This window comes from Vitis vinifera, chromosome 18 (genome assembly GCF_030704535.1).
Source record: "Vitis vinifera cultivar Pinot Noir 40024 chromosome 18, ASM3070453v1".
Classification (NCBI taxonomy): domain Eukaryota; kingdom Viridiplantae; phylum Streptophyta; class Magnoliopsida; order Vitales; family Vitaceae; genus Vitis; species Vitis vinifera.
In genome coordinates this window covers 9303447-9324690 of record NC_081822.1, presented here as the reverse complement: position 1 = coordinate 9324690, position 21244 = coordinate 9303447, and the positions used below count along the sequence as shown (strand labels likewise).

Here is a 21244-nt window from a genome sequence, read left to right as displayed (position 1 = left end):
ATTTCATATTTTTATTTACAGCTTTTAAGTGCTGTCTCGTATGATGGCTCTATCCCATTTCCCCATGTAGCACCAGCCCGTGGAAAATGGTTTTCTGCTCCAAGGTTTTGATTCTATGGCACAGGTCTTGGCGTTTTGTGTGGAGTTTTGCAGTGGGTTGAAACTTGAAATCACCGCATTAATTATTTAGTGCTCTGTTTTCTCTCTTTGTTTTTTGACTCTTCTTGAAATTCCAAGCAAAGTTTGAGAATAACTTAAACAGCCAGATTCCGTAGTTGCAATATCATTCATGGAACACTAGATCTAACAAACAAGAAACAGCTGAAGTCCGCACCTAAAGCCAAAAAGAAAAAAAAAAAGCTCAATATGATTCTTTGATGGATATCTAAGGAATATTATTGAACAAAAACTATCTATAGTAGTGCAACCGAGTGGTCCCTTCTTGAGGCAATCACTTAATGTAAGCACATTTTATTGAAGCACCATATGGAATAACATGAACAGAAACATCAGTTAAATCATACAGTTTGCAGGTTCAGCTGTTCCCTTGAAAATGGTATATGCTGGGACCTTAATTGTTAGAGCAATTATCAATACGGTTACACTTGGAATTTGGTTGCTCAATTAAACGAGTGGGAAATAAGTTACACACAACTGACTCCCTCCTTGGTTTCTTTCATATAAGAACAAGAAAAATTTGTGCACTAGAGGAATGTGTCTACTGTGAAATAACACATTCTGCAGTGGTGCACCCTAATCAGTACAGAACAGGTAAACATGTGAGAAGCAAGGGTCAATAAAGAACTAATCAAAGAAGACGGCAGCATCCAACCCTTGGGGCAGCCAAAACTCTTAATGACTTCTATTTCCTTCTTTTGGCAAAATTAATTTTGAGGCTGTTATTTACATCGCTTCAACTGCTGCTGCAAACTACATTTGATAGTCTGCATGGAGCATTCCCTCATACGATGTTCCCTTAAGTGCCTTTTGGACATCATCCCAGTTCCCAACTTGCTTTGGCAAGTTCCCACTGTGTATCTTAACCTGACGGCTGCTAAGGTCCCTATATGGCAACCTCAGGAACTCTTGAACATCTTTAAGTTTCTGCACACGAAATTCTGAAAGGATTATACTCAGATTTCAGAAGAAAAAAATCTTCAACTAGAAGGGTAAGATAGCATGCAAGTCTTACAGTCCGGTTGTTGATCAGATCCTCATAGTAAAGAACAATATGTCTAGTGCTTTTGAAGTATTCTAAAGCCTTGGTGATTGTTTCCTCTGCTTCCTTCAGATCAGGCAGCAGTAGAGTGGCATTGACAGTAGGTTTGTATTTTGCAAGTATCTGAGCCTGAAACAATATCTGTGAGATTGCATTTTATACTAGTACAAGCATGCACATGACTGGCAGAACCATGAGAGAGAGAGAGACCTCCTCTGTTGAATGCACATGGGACTTGTGGGTTCCATTTAAAAGCTTGGCATCCCTGTCATACGAATTTGCAAGCACAGATATCATTCTTCGGAGCAGATTTCTACGGAAGAGAAATATTGCAGAAACACCTTTATTCTTGAAGTACTTTACTATATCTTTATGATGTTCCATCAAACCCTGCAAAAGATATAGGCATAACAGGACAAGAAGAGATATGTTACTGATTAAGTTATTGATTATGTGAGGCTTAATAATTTAATGTCATGGCTACATCATTTAAGAAAGACATTCTAGCACATTGAGATTGGATTATAATCATCATTATTGAGACTTTGTGATTGACTACTAATGTAATGACTAGATTTAGCCAGGTGGCAAATAGCATAGATAAGATGATCTTCCAAGACAGTAAGAAAACGTTATATATTGAAGGAAAACAGCTACCTAAAAAGGAAATAAATCTGTGGCAGGGAATAAATGGTTTGGCTAAGTAAAGAAACTTTGTTATAGATTTCTCCCATTGCTCAAAAAGAGGAAGAGGAAATTAGTTTTACCCTGCAAATGATACAAGTATCTTGAAGAACAGATGCTAGTGCCATCTGTGTAGATTGCACAATCTCTGGTTAACATCATATTTGACAATTAAAAATTTCTCCTTTCCAAACCAGACTTTTGTAATTAAATATCCCTAAGATCTTCAAAGTAGTTCACATCCAAGGTTCCTTGTACATAACAATAGTTGTTCTTTCTCTTGGCTTCATTTTTTGTCCGATTTCAACTTCAAATTTTCAATGCTGATACCAAATAGAAACCCAATCTCTTTGCTTCATAAATAACATGAAAATTTACTTCAAATTTCAACATACAGTCCTCATGAGCCTTCTCCTCTGTACTGCAACAACTAAGTAGCTTACTCTGCAGTTCTTATTCCACCTGCTGCAGCAGTTCACATATAGGTAAGGATGGAGGGGATGCCCAATTGTTGAGCAAGTGAAAATGTTTTCCTTGTGTACTGCCACTAAGCATGCTATTCCCATGACAAAATATCACTAGGTTCCTGTAGACAATTTTTTTGTACTACATGGGCTTTTCCTTCATCTAAATTCTTCTTCCTTTTTTTTGGGTAGTTATACTACCACTTCTCCTGAACAAAAGGGTATAATACCACTCCCCATTTCAAGAGGCCTCACTGTTTCAAAGTCCAGAGCCCAACCACCCCTCCACTAACAAAAGAGAAGATGGTTTTAACTTGAGAAAGGACAGGAGAGGCAGTATTGCCTATGAACCATTAATGGATGTCAGGAAGATGCACTTTGCCAAAAAGGAAAAAAGGAAAAAAGAAAAGAAAAGAAAAAACAGATATGGGTGAAATATGCTCCATTAAGGTGTAAAGCATCCTTCTTACACCTCAATTTGGATATAAAGCTTCCACCACATAAAGCAGGTACCACCTCACCTCCTTAAATATATGGCATCTCTGTTCACTTTCTCCTGAAAATTTAGTTAAGCCTGAGTGAGCTACTCTTAGTTTTTAGTAATCTAATCCAGAAAGTCAAGCCATTAAACATCTAGTTTGAATGCAATTGAATTTCATTGTTCTAATTTCTTCAAGTGAAGAATATTTTCGACATGGAAAGTCTTCTTGATAAAAAGAAAAATTTGCTATAATCATGTTTGAACACCTATTATTAGCAGCCTAGCAGGATAAAGAAATTTTACCAAGAAAAACAGATCAAGCTCCGCACACAGAAAACTGAAATTAGTTGGGCCAAAGAGCATGGAAAATGAAATTCAAAATTTTTCTTTCATTCCTTCTCCTCAGTTTTCTGACCAATCAAACAGAGGGTTAGGGCAAACCCATATGAAAATTTCAGGAAATAATGGTTCTGAAACTGGTGTTAAACAACCCTTAAAGTGAAACCTAGGATTATATGATATAATTCCTAAGTCTTAACATTACCAACTAATTACCAATGTCACTTTCCCTAAGGTTGAGTTCCCACTTCCCTCCCCTGTCTTCCATATATCACCAGTCGTATGATTGACACTAGATCCGAAGAAAGGAAACACATTAGCTGGACATAGATAATTGAAGAAGCTGGACAACATGATCTCCCATTTAATAATAGAAGCGCATAACCGATTAACTACATTTTTCAAATGAAATTCAAGTCATGAACTGAAATTCTGTTATGTTACTCACCTGATTAAGCATCCATTTGAAGCCAACTGCAGCCAAGCACTCATTCTTGGAAGCACTACTGAACCAGTCCAGGTTATATACTTTATCCATTGTACTCAGAATTGAAGAAATATTATTCCTTCTATTTCCAATCGAAAATATTTCTCCATTTGAGCTTACATTAATATGACTATTTAACAATGTCTCAAACCATCCACTCCCGGATCTTTGCATAGACAAGATGGCAAAATAGCGGACCCCATTACACACACATTCCTCCCTGGAAATGCAACAAACCATCAGTTTCAGTGAACCCAAATGGCCTGAACTCCCATACTCCCCCACCCCACCCCCCCCCCCCCCCCCACCCAAAAAAAAAAAAAAACACAAAATCATTCACAAACAGAGAACAAATTTCCAGCTACCTGCTATGGGTTTTGGGTTTTGGGTAATGCACATAGGGAATCTCCCACGGCTCAATGCCAAAAGAAGGAGAGGCCTGGTTTATTACTTGGAACTTCAAGAACTTGGCTTTTGTGTTGTTGCTTGTTTGCTTTAGACATATGGCGCAAATATAAACCCCACAAACCATGGCAAAAACCAACACCACCATCGTCAATAATAGTGGAGATTTCTTAGGAGTCTTTATGACCAGTGTATCCTGCAACATTGAAGTCGCCCAGATGAAGGACTAACTCGAGAGGCTGAATCTATGATTTTGAATGTAACACGAACAAAATACAGTAAAGTTAATAGAAATAGAAAGCCGCAAATGTACCGGAGATAGGAGAGAAGAGCTTGTGGACTCCATCCAAAACTCTCCATAAACAGAAGAGAAGAAAACTTAGAAAAGTAGAAAAAATAAGCAAGATTTTGGATTTCATCTATTTAAATACGATGATAAAAATAAGGCGAGAGAAACGGTCAGAGCAGGCCCTTTCTTAGAGAGAATGGATCAAAAATCCACTCCATACCAGGTTAGACCACACCACACTAAATCATTGCAACGAATAACCACAAAAAATACGCATGAAAAACAATATAAATATACCACCAAACCACCCATCAAGCACCAAGCTTAGAAAATAAAATGTTTTTGAAAATCACCCAGAAGCTAAACATGGGATAGGAAGTGAAAGACCATGATTTTGATCGACACACCTTGTTGAAAAAACAGACGTAGTCAACCATTGTCCAGGAAAGAAAGCAAGAAGCATTCGCAGAGCTAACAATAACGATACTGTTTCTCCTCTCTCTTTTGTATCAAAATTTTGTGGGGGATGGTGGTGGTGAATGTCGAGAGAGAAGGAGCAGAAAGGTCAAGTGGGGATAACCAGGTTTCGAGCAGCTCCCAGTGAAAAACCACGTCGTTATTAAGTTATTTAACACCTCTAAAGTCTAACCATTTTATATATCATATTTTTGTTAAGCTTTAGTTCCTTGGATCGCATAGTGTCCTCTGTTTTCCCTTTCTTAGTGTCACGCACATTGAACTGTACTGAATGTCGTTTCTCACCATCAATTTGAAAGGGAGAGCTCTGATTTGTGGGTTCCACCCCTTATGTCTTTGTACTTTCAATTCAAATTTTGGGCTTTTCACGGTTTCACCCTCATAAGTTCACCACGCCTCTTATCCACATTGCAATATTGCATTACCGCCTGCCTAACCAATTTCCATCAGTTTCAGTTCCAAGTTCCAAGTTCCAACATGGCCATTGTGCTAAGACTCCCCATCTTGAAACAAAAACTTCATATTTTATTCACATAAATTTGAAAGAAATTTCGAGCCAAAACAATTTCAGGACCACGGATTTCAAATGGGGACTTAATTGTTCTGGAGACCAAACATCATGACAATGGCAAGGTTGTCAAGTGGGCAAAAAGAGAACGGGAAAAACAAAAAGATGCTGTAAACAAATAAGATATTAGGCTTGGCGTGGAAGGGACGTGCTCCCCACTTTTCATTGCCATGTTTTTAAAATTTTCTATGACGTGCAATTTTTGTCACACTTTGTTAGTCCTTTTAACTTAAATAATTTTTTTGTTTGATTGCTTTGAGGGGTGATATATTAGTCGATGATGGATCTCATTAAAATGTAGAAACTGAGGTTAGTGAATGGAGAATGTACATACATGATCATGATGTTTGGATTGATAGAATACTGGGGTTGGAAACAAGAGATATTGGGTGGAGAAAATCAGGAAGGAGTTGTGAAGATGGAAAGTATGAAGGGTGAAAGTCACAAACTACGGTCAACTGGATTAGAAGGTACAATAATCCAAAATGTGGGGCATGGTTGGCTAGCAAGATCCTTTGTTTGTTGTGTGAAGCTGTGAATTTGACGTTTTGAAATTTGGGGAAGGTGGAAAGCCCAAGGCTTAGTGTATGATTGAAGGATTGGGTTGCGGGTAAGTAAAGGAGGTCCAGGTACTATTAATATTTCAGAAGTTGCCGGTTACTGCTGCTCTCTCTCACTCACACTAGGGTATCGGTATTCTAATTTTAAAAGACTCTCATGTTCAAGTTTTTAAAGGCCAACCACACACACTCATCAGATCATTTAGTGGGTTCAAGCATCGATACCAAAAGGAGCAGCATAACGACTTACACTGGCAATTTTTTATTTTTGTAGTCTCTGTTATCAAATTAATGTAGCATTGTGTAAGGAGAGACCATATTTCCACAGGGATCCAAAGGCTTTAGCCATAAAATAGGGTTAGGAAACAAGTTATGCTATCCATGCTCTGCTGTGTTGTTGCATACTTGATCATCCTTCTACTGGAAGCAATGTCAGCTCCAAGAGACCGTTGGATAGAGATGATGTATGCTCCTCCCTCATACTCATCAATCAGCACTCCTCACTGATCACAACAATAACCATGCAATATATCAGCATCAGAAGTGGTTGTTCAGGCATTTACCTGATTCATGCCACAGAGTTAACAGATGAGCAGCAGAAATACTAAAAGATTTAGTATCATGGGCATAAGTTCTGAATGATATTATGCAACAGTAGGCAAGGTGGTGTATTTGAAGTTACAAATTCAATTAGAACACCAGTACAGAGAAAGAAGGATCGATTTTTCTCAACACACAGCAAGCCGAGTGGGTCATTGTATAGACTAGAGATTAATATTTAGGAATGTAAATCATATTTCAGTGAGACATAATTCATGCCATAAGGAAAGATATTGAAAAAAATGCATCAAAGTCGAGCTGTAAAAATAAAAATGCATCAATCTCTTTTATACATTGAGGAGAGGATGAACAGATCTTGAAGCCTTACCACTAATAACCATCCAGAGCAATTGATTTTGGATGCCCTAGCTTCAGGAGATGATTAAGCGAACTATCTGCCCCATAAACCGGAATGACTTTGTTGTTTCTCTTAAGCATTTGTTCTTCTCGTCACGAGTCCAGTGCTGTTGTGATAGTATTACAAACATCCAACAAATGAGTATGGAGAGATGGTCCAACAAAAAGCAAGCATACGACAAAGATAAATGGTGGTCTCAGGTATAAACCTCCCCAAGCATGTTAAGCTTCTCTCTCACACCTTTGAACAACTCCTGTACATCCCCCTCCCATTTGTAGAATTCTAGCTCCCTTCCTTCAAGGAGCTTCTCAGAAACCTGAAAACAACAAATAGATATCAAAAGAATACATCAGTTCTGCATAAATCTCACAAAAGATTCATGTGTTTTGAGGATGAGAGTCAAAAGAAGTTAGGATGTATATAATTTCCACATAACAAAATGAATAGTGATCCAGTCTCCTCATGAATTATGTCGTCAGTAGGGACATAAGACAGAGAAATGCCTAAGCCATGATCAAACCATTAGGCAAAGGGCCAAAGCAGAGGCGATATGCATGTGTTTATGTTGGAGCAGCCATAAATAGGTGAACTCTACTATATATTGTATTGGGACTAGTGGATTTAACACAAAAATAGATGAGGGCCCAATGATTTCAACAGTTTATTTTGTAATCAATATTGAAGCCTTATCCTGACTATTTTGGAGCCACCTGCCATATCCAGGTCACTGTGTCCTGCCAATCTACCAAGGTTAAAGGCAGGCTATATCTCCTTCTCATGAGTTTGTGATTCTTCGTGTCTTTGTTCTCCCACACATAATGTTTCCCATCATCCCCTTATTTGCTTATTCTTTCAACCAAAGCATCAACAGCTCCAGAACCAAGATAAATCTCATTCACAAAATTGAAAGGTGCTAAACAAAGTTACTCATAAATTGAAAGCAAATGTGTTCTATTTGCCAAAGCTAATGGATTATTACACCATTTATAACAATAGATAGCAAATATATACTGCTGAATGGCTGTCTATTACACAAACTTTTTTGCCTTCTGTCCAGAGTAGATTAGGTGTTTAACCAATTTACTCTTTAGTATCACAATTTATGACTGCACAAACTTTAAAACAGGATCTTCCTGTGCTTCACATTCTCAAATTACTTGAAAGCACTGATAAATCTTAGTGTTCCTTGACAATTTTGAAAAGTAGAGTTTTGTTTTTATGTTTGCCTCACTTGGAGATGAACTTTCTCTACAATCACTCTTTGCAAAGCAGTTTTAGGCAGACCTACAAAGATTAGACAATTGACATGATATATCTTGCGAAGAACATGCCACAACTGATAATCACCAAAATGAGGGCTTATTAGGCAGTTACAAAGCATCTAAAAAAAAAAAATCTATTAAATCAATTATTGGAATGGCAAACTTATCCACAAAAAGGGAGGCTAAAGAGAAAACTTAAAAAATAACCAGCAGTGTACAAAAAAAATAACATTATCTAATACAGTTCAATTATGCACCATAAAATTGAATGGTTGAAACAAAGGTGAATGCAAGTTTAAGCATACCCGTCTCGCTATCACTTGACCACCTGCTATATGGGAAAAATATATGTTGTAGAAATGGCAGAGGAATAATGGGGCACTCTTCTCTGCAATTTCCTCCAAATATTGGGCGTAGGAGACTCCAGGATTGCTAGGCGGTGGAATTACCATATTTTGTTGGCTAAACCATTCTAGGTCTTTAGAAAGGCCTCCTGACCGTTCCAATCCAGTTCTTCTGAAGTAGGCATCTACAATCAAGAAAAAATGCAGAGATTTTTTTTGGGGTTTAAGAGACATGTAGGAGCACACCCATCTTCAGTTATTTCAAATTGTTTTCTATATCCCCATAAGGCTAATATAATTATATAGAGGAGAGGAGAATGGAAGGAATGAAGTATAGATGAAAGAGAGAATTTATATATAGAAAACAAGGCATGGGTGATAAAACCCCAATTGAAGAATGAAAAAGGGGGAATGCTCACAAGAAACATCTTGGGAATCATCAATAATGCGATCGACGGTGTTGAAGATGAGCTTGCTATCGACCAAGTACTTGAGGAATCCTTCCATGCTGGGCTGCCAAGTACCGTCACCATCATCATCATTATATTCTTCTGATTCTTCTTCTTTATGGGTAATGTTGGTCTTAGGGGTGTTGCGGAGTTTCATAGCCACGAACCTCATCTCCTCCGTGATGCCCGTGCTTTCACCTGGGTACTGCTTCCTATATCTCTTCCTCTTCTTCACCACTTGCAGTGGAGTATACTCGGAGCAACACAAGATGAAGGACTCTCCATTTTTCCTTCTGCCGTTCATTTGGTTCCTTAAAAATCCGGAATTAATATATTGGAGGGCTCCCGCATCATGTCGGAATGAAATAGACGGCGTCCACAGGGATGAAACCGCATGCTGCAGAGCTTTGTCCATCAATGGCGCCTATTCCCCCCCTGCAAAGATGAGGCTGTTCGCTCCTCTTTTCTAGTTTGCTGCTTGTTCATCGTGGGCCTCCGCTAGCCCAATTAAGATCGTGGGCCTCAGCTAGCCCAATTAAGAGCGTGGTCTTGCGCTTTATTAGGGCCATTTTTATCTTTCCGCGCACAAGTGTGTTTTGTCTGGGCCGCTTCCGCCTCTATGCCTAAAGCTCTTGGTCATCATCCTGTTAATTTTGAAAAAATCCAGTCTGCATAGGATATTTTTATTTTTTTTAAAGCGGTAATATTTTGGTTAAAAATTCCATCCTCTTTTTATGTTTGACATCAATTCCATGAACATCGCTCCTGAAAGAGAGCTGTCTTGTTTTCTTATATCAAATGTAGCCACACCCAATTGTTCAGGGTTTGAGCAGCAATGTGGTTGAGCTTTCATCTAACTTCCAAAATTATCTCAATTTCAATATGAAAAAGTAGCAGGAAATCCAAGCTGTGAAGTTTAAGGCTACGGATATGTAATTTCTGGATTTTGCTTTTATTTTAATTTGTTAACTTTTATGCTTGCACAATACAGCATAAGACAATGTTTTGAACCTTTCTGTAAGTGTGTTTATATACAAAAAATAAAAAATAAAAAAAATACAAGGATGGGGAGGAAAAAGAATAAAAGAATTTGTTAATGATGCAGAACAATGCTGAGAAAAAAAGGAAAGAGGGAGAGAATGGTGGGAGATTTCCATTAGCGAGCTTCCACTGAGTGTTAGTATGGGGAGGGCAGCTGACTCCTGCAATTGGATTGCAAGTGGCAGATTTCAAAATATGCTCTGCTGGCAGCTGCTGAAGATCTAACTCATTGTCAGGCCTAACTTCCAACTTCCAATTTCTATATCGCTAACATCTTTATGGTGTCAACCGGGCTTTCAGTTTACGTAAGAAATCCAACGTCACTGTATAAGATGGATCGGTGCGGTTGACTGGCTTGCATGAATTTATATGATCTGCTGACTCCAATACCTGTTTCAAAAGTTGGCAACAGAGAAAAGGATGATTTAATTATAATAAGCATTTATATTTATAACATTGCTTAAGGCTGCCAGGGTATCAAGCTGAGACATTTTAAGTGAACAAGCTAGCAATATAAATACGGGATAAAAAGAGGGTCCTCGATACCAGTTCCCAAGATTCCAGCAATCGACCACTCTTGAGTCAATACTACTGTTTTTTGCTTCCTTCAATACAGAAGGTAGGAAAAAACACACAACAAAGTGCATTTCTACAAGACTTGCACTTGCGAAGAGATGATATCACACAATTCTGGAGTCTCATCTTAGGAATCCAAAGGAAAAACACCCTAGGTTTTAACTCCCGAGAAAATACAAATCTAGGTTTAAAAATACTCAGCATCCCTCTAAAAAAATGTTTTAAAAAGAAGGGGAAAAAATTCAGTGGCCAAATAATGAATTCTAGGATATTGGATGAGTACAGTGATCGAATCAAATTATTTCTGTGGACATGTCTAGACCATGATGCAAAACGGCAGGTAAACATAGAAGTTAGGCATTGGATGCTATAGCTTAAAACTAATAAAGAGTTGTCTCCAAGAAAGCTCTATCTAAAGAAAAAGGAAAATGCCAATAAACACATCTGATGATAATACAACTTATCTTCTTCAAATACAGTGACATTAATATCAACTATCAAACTTACAAAAACTTACAATGAGTTCACCAAATCCAGGGTATGCTGATTCAATTGGCACGATTTCCATTCGGAAGGCCCATCCTCCATAACCTTCTACAATTGGAGTTACCTTGGTCTGCAAAAGAACTATTATGTCAGGCTGATGAAAAAAAATAAAAATTCACCCAGGATGATAATATGAGAGCAATTTAAGCCCAAGAGGCCTGCCTCAAGTGGCAAGGGGTTGGGGCAGGATATGCCAGGTTCCGAGTTTGACCATGTTGCCAACCCAAAAGACGAAAAAACAAAAGTACCAAAGAAAGAAAGAACAAAGAAAAAAATATCCCAAGACAAAAAAATCATGAGCAATGTATTACCTCACTGAAACTGAGAACCTCGAGCTGTTTTTTCTTATGAAGGTGACGAATAAAATCATTAAGCTCTACTAATCTGGGAGATCCGCTTCTTAACTCCCCTATCTATGACAGAGCAAGAACATGCAATTGTTGGTACCAATTGGTGATTTTCAGAAACATCGTAAAGTACAGTAAAAATTCAAGGACTAATAATTATGTAGGATTGAAAAACAGTAGTTTAGCTTATAAAGACAAGGTACGAACTGTGGGAGCTGGGCGAAACACAAAGCCCATTCGCCAAGGCATGTCTGCAAGTTTGCTGCCAAAATGTGGGCAGCTATAAAATACCTGTAGCCACAAGAACAGAAATTACAAAAAGATTTAACTAAGAATTGAGGGCAGGATCTACAATTTAAGTTATTATTTATTTGCTGAAAGAAGCTTACAATTCCAATGGTGTTTTTAACAAGGTTATCAATATTCTCTGCCTTCGCTTGATGCAACATCTGCTTAACAACCAAGCCTCCCATGCTGCAAAAAGAGCCAACAATTACAAAAAAGTATTTGGTTCTAGGTTCAATATATAGAAAATACACTATCTTAACTAAACAGCTGCACAATGATCCAGCATAAAACAAACTTGAGAGTTGATGTCATCTCTAGAGGAACCCTGTCCTCCAACAACCATTGGAACCAACTGCCTAAATTATTTATTTTTTTCTCATTTATTTATCCAAAATTTGGCAGAATCTGAAATAAGATCCTGACTATCATATGCCTATTTATTGAAGAATCTTAATCCATGCAAACAGGATAAGAGAGAAATTAGAAATAATAGTAGGAACAAATCAGATTTTAGCTTCTAACAGCTTATTGTCTATTGAGTGCAGATGAATCACCCTTGATTTATAAGTATCCTATTGTAAGGGGACTCAAGATCAACTTAAAGGGTGCGAAGGTGCGATGAGTTGTCAAAAGCTGAACTGGTAATTCCCATCAAAGCAAAAGCAGTGGAGTCTATTAGAAGACCTTTAGTGCTTCATTAAACTATGAGGTTTGGCTCTTGTCAAAATGCCAATCCTTAAGTAGAGCAAGTTGATTTTGCAATGTGAATTTTTCATAGTGCAAATGGTCAAAGCAACTCAAAGATAGCAAAAATGTCTACAAAATATTCCTTCAAAGATCTAATCCATCTGTTTGTGATGCCTGCTCCTTGATTTGATCCAAGGTACCCAGGTATATCTATCTTGATGCTTGGACTTTTCAATTAGACTCAGGGTACAAGGTACCTGTTTACATGACACAGGCATAGGTATGGGATCTTTGTAAGGTATGGGATCCCTGTTCAACCCGTCTATGGGCTCCTCCTGGGATGTTTATTTTACTTAAATTCTGGCTAATGAAAAGAGAATAAATTGTTTTAAAGTGGGTTTTTACAAGGATAATTAGAAACAAGTAAAAAAAGAAAGAAAGATAGAAGCGAGGGTTTTTTTTTTTTCCCCTAGAAATGTGAGATGGGAAAAAGTAGGTCACAAATCTGATTTTAAAATAATAAAAACTTAAAAAGATAAATAGGCTTCTACAAAAAAAGAAAAAAAAGACATTGTTTTATTCTTTTATCAAAACATCTAATTTGAAATTTAATTAAGTTCACATAGAACATTAAAATTTATACAATAAAAATTATTTAATAAAAGTTTGAAATATCACGAAAGGACATGAGAAATAATATGATTTCATCTTTTTCTTTCTTTTCTTTCTCTTTTATTTTTACCACATATCGATGAACAATATGTATTGAATTTATTTCTTTGATATGATGGAATGCAACAAAAAATAAAATAGATATAACTTTAAATAAGCTACCCTAATCCCTAATCAAACATAAATTTAATTTCTCAATCACATCCAAGCACTCATACCACTATTAAGATCGTTTTTAGCTAACTTCTTGTGTCCTAAAATTTAAGATCAAAGGATCAGATCCCTAGACAAAATCCACATAGTCATCTACGAAAAAATAAATCATTGATTATTTACACAAATTATCTGCTATAGTCGAGAGATAACAAAACATTACGTTAAGGCCAATACACACACAAAAAAAAGAAATGACCACTACCATAACACGGACCTGTGAGTCACAAACACGACTGGCCGGTTCCCAATGCCTGCAGCTACGAGCTTATCTAACAGCATGGAGCTGACTTCCTGCACATTTCCAACAAGGCAAGTGAAACCTTGCTGAGGAATTCTGAGAGTGATATGGTCCAGGTTTAGGGTGTTGCAAGTAAATAGGACCAAAAAAAAAATGCGGGTTGTTGAGGGAGGGAGTGAGCTTTTTTGAATTGACTATCAATTATTGTGGAAAAATCATCATTTCCATAATCCCTTGATTTGAAATCAATTTCCCTTTGCCTAAACAGACTCTTCAGAGAGCATTATAACCATCAATTAAGGGAAATCATTTACGAAGAAAAAAAAAAAAAACTTCTATGGAACCTTGCAAAACACTTTAGGAAATAAAATACTGAACAACTCAACTGAAAACTGGGTACACAATAAAATATCTTAATATTAGTGGAATAAAACATGAATATCCAATAAAAGAACACAAGGTAGGATAGTCTAAAACAGTACAGAACTATAAGATATTTCAAATTCTGTGTGTCTAAGCTTACTAATAAATTGATATCCAACTCCAATTATATCAAGTATAAAGGTGGTTAGCTGGTCTTGTATCAGGCAGAAGGAAAAACTTGGTTCAGATAAGGAATATAGAGTTGCAGAAAAATTAGTTAGCTGCTGAAGTGAATCATCATTAAGAACATCAAGTCAGAATTGATTTCCTCTTTTCTTTTTGATAAATGTGTAACCAATAATGTGTGTCTCAGCCTTAAATTCTATAGGAATCAATACAAGAGGAAAAGCCCAAAAATTAGAAAATTAAAAAGATAAGCCACATTTTTTATATGCAAATAAGAAGTTCTCAGATAACTGATTACTCCAGCTCTTGTAAACAATAAATAACATGCTTTAACAGCTAAAGTAACAGGTTTTATTTAAACAAATAGAGGAAAAAAATATACGAACCAGAAGAGGCAGACTAGCTCCAGACCACTGGGTAAGATTTGTCTGCATGAAACATTTAATTGGAAGTCAGAAGCTTATGCAAGGCAACCAACATGGAGAACCTCTCACAAATCTAAGACAACTAACGTTGCAAGAAAGGAAGGCCAAAGAGGATTCCGTTCTTCAAAACAATAACATCAATTATATAAATACTTAAAGAGAGAGAGAGAGAGAGAGAGAGAGAGAGAGTCAAAGAGTTCTTAAAACTATCTCAATTATCAGCAGGCCAAAAACCATAAAGCACAAAATAGACCTTGTACTTAAGAGAAAACAATCGTGCATGAGGGAATTCAGCTGCAAGCCATTCTCTTGGCCAAAAGGTTCCTTGCTTTCCGGCTTCCTGATCAATCTTCTCTACAAGGCCAGACTGAGTGGAGGACTTGTCCTCAGTTATTCGCCAAGTTTTAAAAGGTCCTCCACGCAGGCCATGAACAAAAACAACATCTAATGGGGGAGACTCTGATGATGAATAGCTGTCTGATCCATGAGTAGAAGTAGACAAGTTACCATTATTGGAAACCGTGGTTAAAGGTCTACCATTACCATCAATAGAATCATCATCACTTGATGATGATTTATCATCAGATTTTGGTTTTTCTGTTGGCATCCTTTGGACAGTGTCTGAGTCAACTTTTTTATAACAATTCCAATGTGGCAGTTCAGGATTGATTAGAAATATCATGTCATCATAACGTGGGCAAATGCGGTTTTGGTTCATAATATCAGTATCAGGAAATTTATCATTCCCAGCATTTACATTGGTCTGATCAGTGCAAAATACGTTCAACAGTGTAGCCCTGGCATAACTTTGAATTTTGAAGTCATGGCATCCTGGAATACTCCCATTAGCACATTCTTCAAGCCACTTACACCAATTTTCATCCACTACAATGGCTTTCTGGACCTTTGGAAGGACTGAGAGTATAGTTAGCAGCCGAGCTGCATGCCTTCTAATGTGAGCTGTACGTGGAACTCGAACACTTGATGGATCATTAATATCTGAAACATGTGATTCACCAGGAACACTTGAAACCCTCTCCTGGGTCTCCATGACTCTTGATGCATCATATGTTTCAATTGCAGCCAGTTGCTCATAATCATCTCGCAGCAAAAAGCGCCTTAGCAAACACAGGACTCCAAAATCAACTATTTCGTTTTGACATTCAGAATCTCCAGCACAAATTTCAGTTAGTGCTTTGATCCCCTTAAGGGTTGCGAGTGCAGAGTCTGCAGCATCAAGTTTGGGCAAGTTATCTTTGTTAAGGTTTTTAAATCGTCCCACAAAAGGTTCAAGAGAAAGAAGATCTGACAGGGGGAAGGTATCAACAGAATTGTTGATGGTTCGCAGTTGATTTCCAGCCAGATCAACAACAGCACCCACCAATTGATTAGCAGTCTGTGTAGCAGAGAGAATGTTTGCCTGATCAATTTGAGTCTGCAAAAAATGAACTAGGTCTGTGAATACCAGTAAAGAAATATAAATTGATACAGCACATTTTAGTCACAGTTTGTCCCTAGATGGATCAGCAGCATTTTAACCAGGTTTATGTTGAAACATTATTGTACTCTTATAAGCAATAAGAAAGTGGATCACTAAACCTTCACTTTATCGGATTTTGGGGGAGCGCTTCCTTTGACTGATTGCTTGTGGGAGCCTAGAATTTCAGTTAGCAGCATAGCTAACCATCCTTGAGAGACTGGTAAAGCTGATGGTCCATAGTCTTCAAGAATGCATGAAAGAATTTTTGTGGCTGAAGATCGCATTGTGTCAGAGGAAGATTTTCCAAAAACCCAAGGAATCAATATTCCAGACCACATTTGACTCTCTTCAAAAGATAAATGCATTTTTCCAGTACAAAGCAATTCTAAAGCCTTGGCCAATGCTTCCTGCACATGCTTATGCTTCGTTGTTGATTTAGCAGTTTCCCTCATCAGATGAAGGCCCTTCTCCATTACTACCTTCTGCGCTCCAACGCTTTTCTCAACAGAAAGCAAAAACGCAGACAAAGCCACCTGAGCCAAAGAAATGTCTTCAGTTTTACTTGCCTGAGAAACAGTAGAAAGAAGACTGGAACTCCAATCAGAAACAGAATCATTTAATGGGAGATTGTTATCCTCCAATAGCAACCGAGCCACCAAACTCCCATGCCATTTCACTGTTCTCTCAGGCGCCATTAAAGCAGCCATGACAGCATGCCCATCTTGATCCAGTTCTTGAATATGAGTTCTATTCACCTCTGATGCCCTAGCCCAATTAGCTAATGCCCATGCAGCAAAAGGCACAGCAACATGTTGAGACCTCAGATCATCCCACAGACCAGGAACAGAAGAAGATAAATTTGCTTGTGCTAGTGAACCAGCATGATTTTTTTGCAGCAAATGGGTTTTAGGATCATATCTATTTGATTCTAGGTGATTGGCATCAGAATGCTCCAACTTCATAAGACCATGAGTTCTTGAAAGCCCTAAAACCGTTGTACCTCCAAGAATTTTAATTCCAATACCTCGCATTCCTTTTCCACCATCATCACTTTCTGCATTTACATGTGGCTCATCAAAATGCATACTGCCATCCTCAATAACTTCAATGGCAGCTGCAATATCTCTCATTTTTGCATTTCCTGGCAGGGATGGCTGAAATGACACTTTTTCTAAACTATCGCAGTTGGAAGTCACGATATCCATAATGGCAGCAACAAGCATGCTCCTACCTTTCAAAGAATCAGAAACATCCAATGAACTACGTCTTGCATGCTGCTCCCACAGAAATGCAATATATCAATGGTGAACACAACTTAAAATCAGAAATAAAATCAGGCATGGAATTTTGAACAGTCTTGTCCATGATGTTTACAACAGCCAATGGGCAACCAAATGAAATGTAAAGCAGAATACTGATACAATGCAATAATGATGTTGTTAAAAAAAAGGAAGATCAATGATGCACTGCAGTGTAGATGTCATCAATTGTATAAGGTTATAAGCAAGATGCCCTCCACCCAATCCATATTTTTTGGAATGTTCTTTTAAACTCACAGCCCAAATTCATTCAGTGCTAATTCAGTTGTGTCACCAAATTTCACAACCAATACAGTTGTACCACCAAGTTTCACAACCAAGTACCTTTCATATAGACATTTGTGCAGCTAAAATTTCTCTTTTCTCTCTCTTGGTTAATTTGAGTGGCTTCATCTCTTAAAGCGTTAGTAACTTGCATAATTGTTAAGATGTCTTGCACAAGATTTGGTTGTCGGAATCTGCATTGTGATTCCAACAAATTGATCTCACATGTGTGTTAATAAACACCATTTTCTGTAACAAGAAACCCCCTAGTCTTACTCTGTAAGACTAGGTAAAATCATGGATACACAATCTCTCCTCAAGAATTGTATGATGGCAAAGCCTGGTATTCAAATCTGTGATTTCCCATTTAAGAGTGGCAATCATCAACTGTCTCCTACCCGACCACTTATAGGCTATAGCTATGTTTATGAGGACACATTTTTGTAGATTTAAGCATCATTTAGGATAGCTTCTTGTTTTTGGCTAAGTTATAATCTGACAAAAAAGTCAAAGCCATAATATCAAAACATAAGCTAAGAATGTGCTTTGAGCTCTTTTTTAAACCAAAAGTTGGTAAAATTACCAGAACAGATTCAGAAACTCTTATTGAGCTTTAAAGAAAAAAAGCTTTGGATTGTTTAAAAGTCGATATTATTGAATGCAATTATGTGTCTTTTGGTACCAAGTCATGCCAACCTTAGAACTATCTCCAGTCCTTTTAAAAATTGAGCCAATGTCCAGAGGAGAATAAAAGCATTTATTAATCCAGTAAAACTTCTATAAAAATTAATCAAGCTTTTGAATGCCACATTTAAATCCAAACAATTGTTGTTCTAACATATGGTCAAATTTAATTGTCATCTTCAACACTGATCTAAAACCTCTCTCTTTCTCTCTCTCTATGTGCGTGTGCATATATATATATGTATGTATGTCCATATGTATAGCTCCCAATTATCATAATTAACTTCAACATCTATGCGATCAAACTTTCAACATTGTGAAGAAGCAAATTTATACAAAAAAAAAAAAATGATCAAATAATACAAGATTGGAATACAAATTCTCAACTCACCTTCTTTGAAGTTTGAGGCTGAGAAGAAAAAATAAACCTCAACAGATTGGGAACTGCATCAGGCCTCCCAAGCACTGCCTCACACACATTAGGATCCCCAAGCAAGTGAGCCAGCGCTCTCGCCGACTCCCCCTGAGTCCCGGCATTATCACCGGAAACCGCCACCGTCTCAAGCAACCAATCCAAAACCTTACCGCCACCGGCTCCAACAATCGCCTGCCGCCGGCTGGCATTAGCGGCCGCAATGTCAGCCAGAAGCGCCGCAACCTTAAGCTCGAACCCTGAACGGACCTCATAATTGGCCGAAGACAGCACCGACGTCAATGACTGCCATAGAACCGAGGCGGCGACGCCGGTCTGCTTCATCCGATTCACGATCCTTTTGAGAGAATCATTGGACTTATCAATCGCCTGTTCAAAATCGGCGTAGAGATGGCGTGGTCCGGATTTGGATTCATCGTCGGTGGGAACGGAGACGAGAGCGCAAGTAGCGATGACAGCGGATATTAGGGTTGCAGAAACGGCAAGGAGGGAGGGGCGAGAGAGAGTTGTGGGGAGAGGAGACAGGGGGTTTAAGTGGTGAAGTATTGGCGGAGGAGGAGGGACTTGATGTGATTGATTGAGATGGTTAGGGCATTCAATGGAATTGTTTGGAGAAGAAGAGAAGGGACGAGGGATAGAGAAACGAAGAAGAGAGGTGCGGCTTCTATTCCAGAGACGAAGCATACTTCTTTCCTTGATCAATGGAGAAAAAAAAAAAAAGAATTTGATCAGTATAACTGGTGGAGCTGTGTCGATGTACGGTGTCGAAAGTGAAGTTGCAACCTGCAGGGCGGGTATGACGGTTAGGAGTCGTCTCTGGGAAGAACCTTGGAGGGAATTTCTCGGAAGATGCCTATTCAGGGACAAAGATCCTGGTCCAGCAGTATTTGGCTATTTGCTTCCCTATTAAGCATTAGGTTGGGCCAGCCCAAATAATCAAAAGGCTTCAGGATTTTTTGATGGATTCGTTTCCAAATAGTGAGACTTAAAATGGAATGGGCTGAACTTGGGTCTTCGGTCTGGACCATTGTCAGCATATTCTCACGATAATACTTTTGTCCTCAGAACTAATAGCAACTATGGCCCAATTGCGGTTGAAAGTGAGATAAAAGTCGCATAATTAATTCGATTTTTTATAGTTTCGATTTGAAAATTGAATTTATTTGGTTGATATGGTTTTCATTTTTTTTAAATGTCTTACAAGATAAAATTAAGGGAAAAGTGAGTAATAACTTACTAATTTTAAAAAATATAGAAAAAATAATTCCAAATTTTATAAATCGGTTTTATTTTCATCAATTTAAAGATATTTTAGCATGCATTTCTCGATTCCAATCCTGTAAATCTTTGGACCACTCGGGAGATTGAAATAATAACATATGATCGATGTTTTTAGCTATTATCAATGAAGGTAATAAAACATATTTTGGAAAAATTGATTGGGTTAATAACAAGGAGCCTCTTATTACTAGAGCAAATAGGATAGTATCCGAGGCTTCGACTATTTTTATCCGTCTTTTTTCCTCTCTTTTGGCCTTCTGTCTTTTCTCCCTTGTCTTTTCTTCTGCATAATTGGCAATTTTTGATTTTTTGTGTTTCTCCTTCCAATTTTCAAAAATGAGTTTTATGGATCCATAAATATCAAAAGAAACAAATATGGGTTTGCATATATGCATTTTTTTTCATTATAATTGATTTATGATTTTTTTTTCTTTATATAAAAAAAACAAACATTTTTAGGAATATTGAACAACAATAAAATAAAAAATTTTAAAAATTAAAAATACAATTAAAACTAAAATACATATAAATTAAATATAATTAAAAACAAAAAACTTAAAATAAAATAAAATATTGATTCCTATTATATTTCTCTTTCTCGATATTTATATTTTTAACTAGCTTATTTTATGAGTAAAGTGATCAATATTTTATTTTTATGCTTTTAGCTTTTAATTTTTTTTAAATTTCTTATTTTATTATTAATGTCAACCAACAAAAATTTTATTTAATTTTATTTAAAAGGATAAGAAATGAGAGGATTTATATAATATAAAATATAAAATCATTATAATATGTTTATTTATAAGATACTTTTATTAACTTGAAATGATAAATTAATTTTTGGATTAAATAAAGAAAAATAATTATCTGATTTATGAAAATGTGCATGTAATTTAAAATATTTTAAAATTAATGAAGATAAAACTAATTTATAAAATGGGGCAGAACCGTCCATGCATGTATCTGATCCTAGTGCATGCATATCCAAAGATTAATTTTCAACCAAATACATGCAGGTCCCAATCAGCCATGACGCAACAGTCCATCATCATCTTGGTATGGTACCCATTATCTTTACAGAAACACAAAAATATTAAGACGTTGGTGCTCTAATGGTCCCTATGTCCATCTGATTGAGAATCACTAGTCACATTACAAACGAACAACGCATGCAAAGTTAAAATATTGCATTATCCTAAACTTGCTGCC

General features: G+C 37.1%; 3 protein-coding genes across 5 annotated transcripts; all 3 read right to left on the bottom strand.

The window, feature by feature from the left end:
• Positions 1–455: 455 nt before the first annotated feature.
• On the bottom strand, positions 456–5317 carry LOC100252224 (uncharacterized). 2 transcript variants are annotated; one of them, XM_002284331.4, is made up of 6 exons: positions 4776–5317; positions 4040–4275; positions 3636–3894; positions 1430–1609; positions 1193–1348; positions 456–1104 (listed from the first exon to the last, which is right to left on the bottom strand). In XM_002284331.4, the coding sequence occupies exons 1-6, from the start codon at positions 4803–4805 to the stop codon at positions 931–933; spliced, it is 1035 nt and encodes a 344-aa protein (XP_002284367.1). In that variant the 5' UTR covers positions 4806–5317; the 3' UTR covers positions 456–930. The 2 variants fall into 2 exon arrangements, with proteins under 2 accessions (XP_002284367.1, XP_010664587.1); XM_010666285.3 differs by lacking the exon at positions 4776–5317 and adding an exon at positions 4393–4756.
• Positions 5318–6204: 887 nt separating this feature from the next.
• LOC100262471 (probable inactive heme oxygenase 2, chloroplastic) lies at positions 6205–9445 on the bottom strand. Of its 2 annotated transcripts, none has more exons than XM_010666284.3 (5): positions 8957–9445; positions 8499–8722; positions 7140–7247; positions 6902–7037; positions 6205–6536 (listed from the first exon to the last, which is right to left on the bottom strand). In XM_010666284.3, the coding sequence occupies exons 1-4, from the start codon at positions 9399–9401 to the stop codon at positions 6945–6947; spliced, it is 870 nt and encodes a 289-aa protein (XP_010664586.1). In that variant the 5' UTR covers positions 9402–9445; the 3' UTR covers positions 6205–6536; positions 6902–6944. The 2 variants fall into 2 exon arrangements, with proteins under 2 accessions (XP_010664586.1, XP_002282356.1); XM_002282320.5 differs by having other exon boundaries at positions 6205–6476.
• Positions 9446–9915: 470 nt separating this feature from the next.
• On the bottom strand, positions 9916–19614 carry LOC100257358 (uncharacterized). Its single transcript, XM_059734851.1, has 11 exons — positions 19535–19614; positions 18710–19444; positions 16171–17325; positions 14825–16006; positions 14533–14574; positions 13574–13650; positions 11886–11970; positions 11704–11787; positions 11461–11562; positions 11121–11219; positions 9916–10417 (listed from the first exon to the last, which is right to left on the bottom strand). Exons 2-11 carry the CDS (start codon positions 19433–19435, stop codon positions 10304–10306), a joined length of 3666 nt encoding a protein of 1221 aa, XP_059590834.1. The 5' UTR covers positions 19436–19444; positions 19535–19614; the 3' UTR covers positions 9916–10303.
• Between the last annotated feature and the right edge of the window lie 1630 nt (positions 19615–21244).